At 35.1% G+C, this 12,393-nt stretch overlaps 1 protein-coding gene across 1 annotated transcript in view; it reads right to left on the bottom strand.

Annotated features, from left to right (window-relative positions):
* LOC105677094 (platelet endothelial cell adhesion molecule-like) overlaps window positions 1–12,393 on the bottom strand; it is a 132,173-nt gene that overhangs the window by 36,969 nt on the left and 82,811 nt on the right. Inside the window, exon 4 of the mRNA XM_012375470.2 lies at window positions 5,991–6,124. Coding sequence (XP_012230893.1) covers window positions 5,991–6,124 — 134 coding nt within the window. The remainder of the gene's footprint in view (window positions 1–5,990; window positions 6,125–12,393) is intronic.

Raw genomic sequence — 12,393 nt, 5'->3', positions numbered from 1 at the left:
TGCATTCAAATATATGCAAAAGTAATGCCGCGTTGGCCAACAACCAAGTCGAACGTACGAAATGTGCGGTGTTAAGGCGGGCGGAGACATGCTTAATGCGCGAACAATCATCTGCATATGTTTCCATACGAGCTCTTGGAAAGCATTCAACCATATTGCCATTCATAGAGAAAAGCTTTAATGATAAGCACTCGCAGACTATTATATATGCATGTATTCATTAATAAAACATTTGTTTATAATTGTCGATAAAGCTTAACATGTTACATTATTTAAATATTAAAATAACGAAGAAAAATACAAACTTATTTTCGTTGTTATTTCTGTTGTCAAATTTCTTCCAAAAAAAAAACGAGAAAAATATATTTTATAAAACACATTTAATCAAAATTTATCACTTATAGAATAATGTCAATTGTCCGGCAAGTAGCGTGTACAACTGCTTTATCCATTCCCGAGAACATCGCCTGTCATCTTCAGAGCAGTAATCTTGCTTTCAAAGATTCTACGGCGCGATTCTAAGACCGAAATAGAAACAGTATGCGCAGCGAAACGACTGAACATTCTTTTCGCCAACTTGGAGATAGCTACATAGTTCGCTGGAGCTTGAATATCATGCTTCGTGGTAAACTAAGCGGTCAGTATGACAGTATCGTTCGCGACTGAAAAGAGAGCGAGCTTCGCCGACAATTTAAAAGAATGTTTTCACTACTACACCATCGGAGGGTTATTTTATCATGTGTTCTTAAGTTCTCCATTGTTCCTGTTTTGCAATATCTGCCGGATACCTCACGCGATTACAAAAGCAACACGGTCGCGCTTCCGTCCCGCTAGAACAAGAGAAAGAAAATACTCGCCACCCCGAAGAAGTCGTAAGTGCACGGACAACGGTCGGCGACTTCAGGTAGCGACTTACGATCCAATAAAGTTTTTGCCCCTCTCCCCTAGCACAGCTGCGATCCCGATCTTCTTTCCCGCGGGATGTGTTTCTGATTGGCAAAAGTTATCATGGGTTATAAGTTGATTAAGGACACAACTAGAGGAGACGTTGCCGAAGACTCTGTTTGCACAAGTAACCTCGAACTCGGTTTCGCCGCGGTGAAATAAATTCAGCGCTACTTCCGATAAGAAGCGAACAAGTCACGACTTTTCCTAACTGAGGAGGGAACAAAAACGGTGATGTACAAAAATAATAGAAAAGGAACGTTTGCACTATACGTCGCGATATCCAAGCTACATATTTATCTCTCAATCCAATTGAAATTAAATAAATTGTAATTGAGATTATATAAAATTGATAAAATAATTTTTTTAAATATCCGCAATATTAACAGTGAAATTTTTAGATAATGAAATAGTTACTCCAAAACTCTTTAAAATAGTAAGTATTTTTTTAACTAACGATAAATTTCACCATATAATCATTCCGTCGTTAAAATAATCTCCAATCGAAATTTTTTATTATATTTTATCTTAAACGCCATCAATGTTTGCCATTTTATTTCAGTTGTAAACATGAAAAACACAAATAAACATACCAAATAAAAGCTGGATCTAAGCTGAAAGCTGAAGTAGAAACTATAAAATTGTAAAGAGAACGGATATTAATCCTCCTGCAAAAATACTCAACAACAAATTTGTTAAAAACATCATTACAAGCTCGAGCAAAAAATATAATACACGAACAGATATTTCAGAGAGATTGTAATTTGCCAAGCTTGCCTGTGCGGTTATATACGCGACGCATAAAACCATAATAAATCTCACTCATCGGATAATACATACTATTCCGATAGGTTGTTCTTCGTGGGCGTGAGAATCTCGTATAAGCAATACGAAAAATATGAGTGATAGCGGAAGAAGAGAAAGATATAATAGAGATAATATCTCGAACAAAAGTCACGCGAATGTCTTCAATCGGTTCTACTTTAGATTGGAATCGCTCGAGATATGATCGCTACAATTGATACAATCGTCAATATCTTCGCACAGAAAAATCGCAGCAAACTGATAAATAAGTTTCATTTGAAAGCTCTCGGAATTGAGCTCGGAATCATTTATCTGATATTTATTTTTTACAAAAGAAATAATTAGACACGTCTATGAATCAGTGACTTACAAAAGTACACTGTTTATAAAAAAAAAAAAAACCAAATAAAATAATTCTAAAAATCCGTGACATTTGACTTTACAAAATATTAACAATTAAAAACAGATTTTCTTAAATAAATTGTTCTCTCTCTTATAATATGATATTGTTATCACTTCATTAGCGCATCAACATAGCATATGCAAAGTTCCATTGGATGGGAAGTTTGTTTTAAAGTGCGTCAATTTTTTTGATAAACAGCGTATGTACGTTATTATATCGACATTAACATTACGGCACTGTTCATCACTAGCGTTCATATCTCGGCGTGTATGTCGGTAAGACGGTGCGCTCCTTGCACCTCTTTTCTCTTCCGGGACGATACCAGTTTATGCGCAAGACGAGAATGCCTAAACAGCCTAGTTCTCGTCGCTTCATACGTGCGCATCGCGGATGTAGGATAAGCGGGGTCGCGCGTGACCTAGCGCCGCTTACGACATCGGGCTATGGGAGCATTAAAGGATAACGACTGCATATTGATATCTGCGTAAGAGCGCCGCGCGTCAGTAGCATAAAATTTATTCATATTTGTAACAGCGATATTGCAGATTACAAATATCAGGCTGCAAATGTACGATGTAAATGCTAACTATAATAATATTGAATAACGTTACTGTACAAAATGTGAACGCGTTGCGCGGACAATTGTAATTGAAAGCTTATTTTTTGACGCGCTTAGAATTGCTAGAGTTAAGGGAGATTTATTATATACGATATATACGAATATATAAGAGAGTATGTTTCAATGTTCCATTTTGATGATAATAATATTCGCAATTTTAGATCAGAATTTAATCGTTTGTCTCTTTTACAGCGTGCTGTGTCATTTAAAATGCAATTTATCAATTTAACAATATTATTGAAGATATCCTGGCGCGATATACATGTTTGTATGATGTCCTATACGCAAAATATGGAAATTGATAAGCACAAAGCATATTAATTGCAGTCGCTTATCAATTTAAATTTATCTAAAATCCTAATTTGGAATGCGCTTATCGGCAGGAAGAGCCGTATCGTCATTTTATTACTTCCGTGACTGCGATATTTTGTTGATAATATGTCCTTTAATGTCCGCGTATTCGATGTCGCAAATATACATTCTGCGTTGCAAATATACATTATTTATATTAAATGTATCACGGTAATTATTAACGATTCTGATATGCGCATTTTAATGTACATTTAATTTTTGATTGTGTATAACGCTACAAAATTATGAAACAAGATTGTGGATAATTTTCAATATTAACAAACATTATTTTATGCTTCAATTTTTCAGTCCAAGTTATTTGTTAGGATAAGTTAATATAAATTATATGCGTGTCGAGAAATGAGCAAATCGTATTTTTATTCCGCGGTCTTAAAATTATTAATTAGTGAAGCTGCATGATAATTTACAATTAAAAAGATTCTAGAGGCGAATAAATCTTCTCAGAAAGAGATCAACCGCCTGGATGTAGTTTTTTCTGAAAGTAAACTACTTTTTCCGGCGCGAGTAAACTTGTACTGGCAACGCCCTCGTCGTAAGAAACCGTTGTTTCCGCGACAAGATATCTTCCACGCTCTCAGAAACGTTCCCTGCAAATTCGACGAGTTTCTCGACAAGACGTTAGCCGTAAGAAGCTAGCAGACCGACCCGCTTGTTCCTGACCTGGGCAATTCGTTACTACCCCTCGCCACCCCCTCCCGCCGACACCGCTCCTTCGTTACTCGCACTTACGTATATATGCGATACTAATTTTCCAGATCCCACGGAGAAAGAAAGCGCGCGCTTGATCACCGTCGAATTCGTATTTTCCCGGCTTCTTACTATCACGTCGTCGGATGGGAGATAATATCGTTACAACTTTGCGGGAAAATTTACGATTCGCTATCAACGATTATCTGGAGCAAAATTGCTTAAGGTTAATATATTAGACGAGCAAATGTTTAAATGGACGGGAAAATGGCATTAAAATTGAAGCAAGTTAAAGATAGAAATTCTAACAATTTGCAGAGAGTTTACTTTCAAATTATCGAATTTGCCCGATAGAATAATCCTTCTAAAAACTAACTCGATATATTTGATATTGGTTAATAGTATTCATAATGAACGTCAAGTCAATTTGATCAGTAATTTCATGAAAACGCTGGAAAAGAAACTAAAATGGTTTTCTATTATCCACAATATTTCAAGTTAAACATTACAAATTCAACAATCTTAATGCAACCAGTCAAGAGTAAAATGATACGGTGATAGAATAAAGGTGCTACTGCACTGTTGTGGAAATAGCATCGCTGACACCAGGACGAGACACGTCGCGCACTTGGCGCGGCGCTCCTGCTCGATCAAAGTCGGTGACGAATTCGGGATTCACGCGAACGATCGAGTATGAACCACTCTTGCATTTTGCATTTAGCCGTATCGGCTAATGAGATCCCGCGACGTCATCCCCGGGGATTATGGGTAATGCATCGCCAGAGGCTACGTGCTTCCGCCGGCATGTCTAGCTCGGCAAAAGTTACTCGACAACATTTTTGCTCGTATCACGGTTATTAGTATTTCGTTCGGTGCTGCTGGCGGCTTTTGCTCGGATTATCCGATTATTCAAATTTCCTTATCCCACGGACGCGCTTGATAAAACCTCTTACTTCGGAGACGACGCCACGCAGCGTCCGGGTAAGGTTTAATCATCCGTGTTCTAATTCCGCGCGCGAAATTAGATTCAATTCGGTATAAGAACTGAAATAGTCCAGAAAGCAAACAGTCGACACGCACATTACTACACACTTTCGCGAGAACAAAGGATTCGTTTAATCTCTTTAAGGTCTGTCAATTCGCTCCTCGCGGATCCCGCCAACGTTTTCCGACGCTATTATGACGGAATTAATTCAAACTGAATTTAGCACTAGAATGTGCCTGTAGTAGGACCGCGCAAATTTTGTGCTCGTCAGTTGAAAGCTGACCATAAATGGAGCGCGTTCCGAGCGCGTGATTCGGTGATAAAGGAAAAACAGTAACTCGCGGAAGCGATCTTCTTTCCGAACGGTTAGAGGAGTTTTCTGCTACAATAAACATTGGCGGCGATGATAATAGCGTAGCAATGTAGATACATATATTCGGTAAATTGAAAATCGATATCGAAATCCGTGCACTTTCAATGAGGCTTACAAGTTTCATGGGGTGGTAAGAGCAAATAGTCCGCGATTTAACAATTTTTATAAAACGACTCATTTCAAGCGAGAAAATGTGAGAAAAGCGGATTCCGATTGAGTAGTATGAGGCTAAAAGGGTGCAGCTGTTAAATGGACCGTTTGATAAAAAGAAGGTAGAGCATCTACGACACGAAGTTTTTATAACACGTACATTTCAACACTTTTACGTTTTGGCCACATTTGGCGCTAATCTGCTGTCAGATGAATGTATCGCCGACCGTAATATGCAAATGTAAAAGATAACGTAAAACTGACATCGACAGAAAAATTTTATCTTATAAATTACCACCGGCTGATAATGCATAAAATTATGTATGAAATATTCGCTTAAAAAGTTCTCACAATATTTTCAAGCTGTATCTATCTATTATAATATAGATTAAATTAATTAACAAATTAATAAAGTTTAGTTTTTTTTGTTTTAAGAGATTTTACGCGTGTTTCAATCTCGCTCGCGCAAATATAATAATACTTTACGAGAAAAGGGTCAGATATGTAGGAGTGAAGTGTCCCGCATACAACCGCAAATATTGCCAGAATTTAATTGCTAATACCTTCCCCTATACATATCTCTCATTCTCTTTCTCTCTCACTCTCTCTTTGATTCGATAATACGACAATCGTGTCGATAGGCATCACTTACCGGTATGTTGTTGAGCGTGAATGAGAGGTGAACTGGCGGCTTCGATGGTGGCAGGCTGCAATTTGCCCTCAACATGTCTCCCGGGTCGTAGCGATCGCGTTCTGATGCGATAACGGGTCTTCCGCCAGGCAGAGCTGAAACATAATAATTTCTCTCTTATAGTCATTGTCGACGAAACTGAAGCTCCCGGCGGTACGGGGCGGACGTAGTAATCGCGCCGTTTCCTCGCGCTCGCCGCCGAACTTATCCAATATTCAAGCGCCAATGAGGAGCCTGTTATGTCGCCAGCTTTATGCGCTTCTACGGAATACAATAGGGTACGTGTGTTGCGTAATCCCGGCGCCATCCTCAGAAGGCAGTTACGGACGCGTAACCGTGGAAAAATATTAAGCGCAATACGAGGATATTGATTTTGTCGCGGTAACGCGCGAATCGGGTAAACGCGGGGCGCGTTTCAATACAAAGACAATAGCTGCAAACTGAAACTGTGATTAAAAGCTTGTTTGTTCTGCTGCAAAATGAAGTGTCTGTGAACAGTAGCGGCTATTGCCGTCGCGGATAGCGGACCTGTGTGAAGTAATAAAGTAAACTTTGTATTGGAAATTCACTAATCGTCGCGATACTTCAAACGTGAAATAGAACATGTTGAAGTAATCCAATTTTCGAAGAATTCTAAACGTGAATCGAATCTATCTCCGATAGAATGGAGCTGACAAATCCGATAGTTAATAAAATCATTATTTGTGAATACCTATTAGAAATCATTTTTTTTTGGAACATAACATTATTTTTGAAACCTATACATGCTACATGCTAAATGTTATACTCAAATATTATAATGCATAAAAAATATTTTTATAATATTACTTGGTTTTAATTTGCTGCTAGTCTGATATTTATAGCAGTGATACATATTACTGTGCATATATATTACATGCATAATATTTCAAGTCGCGTTCGTTGCACAAATACTTCTAGAAAAATTGGATGCGCTGGAAACGGATCGTCAATTTACAAAGCACTCCAACTTTATCACTAAACTATCAGAGTCTGTCGAAGATATTAAATGTTCACTGTATGCTTCACTCAGAAAAATTAAAAAAAAAAAAAAAAACCTTCTATAAATTTTACGTGTTTGAACGAAAAATATCCTTGCTTACTCACGTCATTATACATACATACGTTGCATACAATAACAGCAAATTATGAGAGTCGTTGATCACATTAAAAATGTCGCGTCGTTCGTGTTTATTTAATTAAAATATGGCAATTCGAAGTGGATCGTTTGAAACTATGCGTGTAATGACTTCCGCGGTTAATTTCCAAGTATCAAAAGTTGGAAAATTATCGCAGCGCATTTTGTCGCATGCTAATTGGCAGGTCGTGGTTCATTGTATTTAGACTAGCTTGTGCCAAAATTAAAATAATTAGAGTTTGTTATCATATTCAATGTTACATTTAGTTCGACATTTATCGAGAAATTATTCGATATGTTTAAACAGCGAAAAGTTAAATTAAGTAGATTTTTGCATTATTTTAATCTCAATTCTGATATTCTTTAGGCACATACAGATAAATTAATTGTATTCATTAAAAGAAAATTAAAAAACGCGTAAAATCCACACGTACATCGTGTGTTATCTATTTAAAATACATTTAGCCTAGTAAAATTACCAATCCAATTTTTAATAATGATTTGTATCAATATTAATATTGTAATGCTACGATATAAATATATCAAATGTTCTGAGATTTTTGATTAATTCATTTCAACGATGTGTTGTAGTACCCTTCTCAACTTGAACTTTCCGATTATTCTCACGTTCTTAACTACAACGTTTCGTATGTGTACTTTATACAGCAAAGCACTTGAAGCCAACGTACTTCAGATGAAACCGGAAGCTATTGCTAGTAAGTCAAGCGAAGAGAATAACCGTGGAGTCTCCTAAGCTCCGCTCGAGGCGACGATAAACCGACGACTCGTGAAACGATAGAACGATTAATCGAATCCCAGTTACGTTGCCACATTCCATTTATGAATAGTATCAAACAAGATGCACAAATTGATAGAACTACGCGCCGTTTCCGAAGGAACACCATTTCTGGCTCAATGCGAGTACGAATTTATGAACTGATATTTAATATTAGAGATATTTTATAAAACAGAAAAAAAAAATTTTATACTAAAAATTTGAATTTGAGAAAAAAGTGATTTAAAACTGTTAAATATAATTAAAAATTTAATTCAATAAATCAAATATATTATTCAAAATAATATTAAACATTTTTGAATCACTTTTACGATATAAGTAAAATTACGCGATATCGCATCTTTCCGCGTACAGAATATTTTCAATTTTATTTTCTTCCAGCTAATGAAAGCTTTGTTAACGTTTATTGTTGTAAAATTTATAATTTATGATTTGTACCTTTTTCTCGAACTTTTTCTGAAAATGGAATGGACTTTTAATGAGAGTAGAGTAAAAAGTAACACGACGCGCAACCGTCCGATCGCAAAAGAATTACGCGATAAAACTTTTACTGTGACGTAAACGATATCTACCTGTTTGTATCGAGTTTCTTTTGTCCATGATTTCGATTACACAAGTACATATTTGGATATCAATTTATCAATTCGGTTCTATTGGTACAAATTTTAACGCGGTGCTGCTGTATAGGAAACTTGATATAAACGACCAAGGGAAATAACGTTCAGGAAAATTCAAGTGCAGATACGATTTCCCATGAGCATGTGGAAACTGCACCGGAGCGAGATTCGTTTACCCTACGAACATCCCGCGATATTATCGTAAAATATGAAATTCATATCCCGTCCGGGGTGCGGATAGCTTCGCCTTACTATGAAAGATTCTCCGCCTGGATTCGAGTGCTGCTAATAAAGAAGGCGATCCGTAGATATTATGTCTCTGCCAATCGTAACGAATCTCCAGCATGATCGATGGAAGACTACGTGGTAGAAATGGAACCTTCACAGATCATCCGTGCAAATACTTTTTGCAGACGTTTTGCGCAAAATTCGTTAATAATATACGTGAATTCAAAAAATACTGATCGGAATCGTGCAGGAAAACAATAAAACGCAATTAGAGCAAAGAATAAGAGAAAACAATAGTAGCAAGTTTTCTACGCTGGCTGTCTGTTGAAAAATAGATGTGATACATTTACAGCAACTCGGTGAAAAAGAGGAAACCTTTAAATATTTGACGGAGGAGCGCTGGGAATAGACGGAAGAGAAAAGTTAAAGCACCAGCGGAGAGAAAGAAAAGATAGAAACGCAATAAGACTGGCAATGGTTATGAAACGAGAACAAAAGGACTTACAACACGAATAGGACATCTATACGAAGAGTAAATCAATTGATAAACTCTCATAAAATTATTCCGACTCAGCTGTAAGAAAGCAATATAAACGCGTTCGCAATATGTGGACAAAGATTTGATGCGTGGAAATGGACAATAAAAACCATTTTGCTCACTATGTTTTCTTCGAAATATAAAAACAGGTTGATTTCGAAATAAAAGAACCTTTAAAAATACAAGGAATTATTTTTTTCACAAATGATTGCGAACAAACCACGCGCAATTAATTTAATTGTAAAGATTTTGGTTTTATTTTCACTGCGAAACATTTTTAAAGAATTTAATATCCACGCATTCACCTACAATTGATGGCTGGAATATTGGGCGATATAACTTGATCCTTGAATTTTGCAGATTGAAATGGCCAACAGTTGCCAGAAATTTCGACAGCCATCGCGCATCATTCAATCATCAATCTTGTTCTCCGCTTATCGGAAGTCAATTTTAAAGTTGGAATGATATACTACCACGTATACAAATTTTTGATGGCTATCTTCCATATGTCCCAAAAATTGCAAGAATTGTACCAATTAACTATAATGCGTTTCTACAGTTAAAAAAAAGAAAGTAATAATTCATACGTATTTATCATTTAATTCGGGCATAGATTTCACTTTAATAAACAACAAACGCATCTGTTAAAAAAAATCTCTTCTCTTAAAGAGATACATATAGATATAAAAGATTTATTTATATAGAATTAAATATGTTAAAAAAATTAATTTTTGATTAAAATTTGTATTTGAATTGTACTTGTATTTGACTTAATTTTACGAAAAACATTATTGTAGAATTTAATTAAACGCATATAAATAGAAATATTGTGCATGACGTGACTGAATGACATCACGTTATAACAATGCAAGCTACTAATAAATATTTTATTCAATGTTACGATGAAAAGAATTTAATACAGAAACTTTATGTATATCATAACCAAATATTTTCCAACAATAATATATTTTAATATCGCGTATTTTTACTCGTAATATACATATGTATATTTAAATCTGTAAATGACAAAAGAGAGAAATGTTAAAATATCCTGCAAGAACAAAACCTAATGAAAATTCAGGAGCGAATTGGTGGAAGATGATTCAGATCGTTACGCATTTGTCGGCGCATTGAGAGAAACGTGCTTAAGCAGAATTACAAGCGATTTTGATATAGTATGTTCACTCCCGAGCGTTGTATTAAGGTCTGAATCTATTTTACATTCATGAGAACATTAGAACGCGAATACGTAGAAATTTCGAAATTAACATATACGTACAATCTTCTTGATAGGCAACCTCACTTGTATAAAATGGAATTATACAAGATTTTCCAAAAATCGCGCAATTTTACGTTGAGTGGAATATTAAGTTTTATGGTATATTTTATGTGTTGCATTTCTCATCACCGAGAAGTTATTATCGCTACACATTATATCGGAAATTAAAATTTCTATATATTTTTGCTGGGAAAAATTATTAATTTTAAATTGATCGAAAACTCCCTGAACAAAAATTAACTCGCTATATTTGGAGCGGATCTAAGTACGCGGAGAATAGTAGAAATAAAATTATTTATCGATTTCTATGGTAGTAATTTTTTTATAATGTTCTATTTTTTACTAAATATTGTCTTTCTATTTTTATCAAAAATTTATCATATTTTCCTGCAACTTTTAAGTTTTTGGCGACCTTTGATATCTAGGTGTCCTACAATGCTGAAGAATTAATCGTTCAAATATAAGGTACCAAAATTTAGTTTCTAAAATTGATTATGTCTTCAAATATTTACCGCTTTGAAATACTCGCGAAAGCTACAAACATATAAATGTACCAACGGCCATCAGTCAACAAGCGACTAAATGTCAATAAACCATAACTTTTGCATGTGCAACGGTGTATTAGTTTACGAACTCTGAGTAATGTTAATTACGCAATTACACACTTAGCAACGCATACATATCAAAATTAATTTAAAGAAAGCCAAATATAAACGTAATATGCAGTTTTACTTAATCACTCAAATATTTAATTTATTTAAAAAGTTTTATGTGATAATTCTTTTTCGATAAATCTTATCGCATTAATAATTAATATCTATGCAATCATTGGCAATAAAAGAAATTAATTATCAAATTTACGTAGCAACTTAAAAGATTTCTTTGTAATAATCAATTTTTCGATATCAGCTGATTAACATTCTACACTATTTCTTTGTTTAAAATATAAGATTTCAATGCATAGATATATGCCGTAAGTTAATTTTCTTAAATATTTAGCGTATCGAAAACAATGTAGATTGTTTTGGTTGGAAATATTAGGGATCAAAGTAGAACAGCGATTATTTTAGACTCAAGACGTGAATAATTAGGAAGCTATTTAACATCGAAAATTAAAGATGCTTGGCGAATTAAGTTTCAAGAGTGCAAGTACTCTTGTTCCGCAATTAATTTTAGGTAAATTTTACTTTAATAGAAGTTTAACATGCAGCTTAATTGCCACGATATTAAACCTTAAAAATTCACGGGAGAAATGCTGTTTTCTCAGGCAATCCTTAAGAAAAAATTGCCTTGGGATTCGTTATGAAATCAAATAAATACTAAAAAAGCCATAATCCGAAAAAGATACGCGAGGTCTAGAACAACCTGCACATCGTATATCTAACTGTCACATAACGCGATTATAAAAAAAGACATTGAGTTACTTTACTGGACAGCGTTGTGCAATTTCAAAGGATCCAGCGTTTCATTCCTAACGAGGTTTCCTGAGAATTTTCTTTCTAATGGAATGCTTTCTAGAAATAGTATAGCTTGTCGGACATAAAATAATGAAGTGATGGAGGAGTACATTGTGTTACTCGCGATTCCGTGTATGTTCATGTGCAATGCACACGTAGTTAGGTAATTCAATAATTACGTTCACGAGTTATGCGACTTTGCTGTTACTACATATACAAATCTGTCAAGGGACAATGTACTTGCACTAATTCAAATTTACACAAGTTCCTCTGTATACAAATAATACGGTCGC

The sequence above is a fragment of the Linepithema humile genome, chromosome 6 (assembly GCF_040581485.1).
Source record: "Linepithema humile isolate Giens D197 chromosome 6, Lhum_UNIL_v1.0, whole genome shotgun sequence".
Taxonomy (NCBI): domain Eukaryota; kingdom Metazoa; phylum Arthropoda; class Insecta; order Hymenoptera; family Formicidae; genus Linepithema; species Linepithema humile.
Note: the sequence above shows the minus strand (reverse complement) of the source record. Positions and strands in the feature narration are given on the sequence as shown.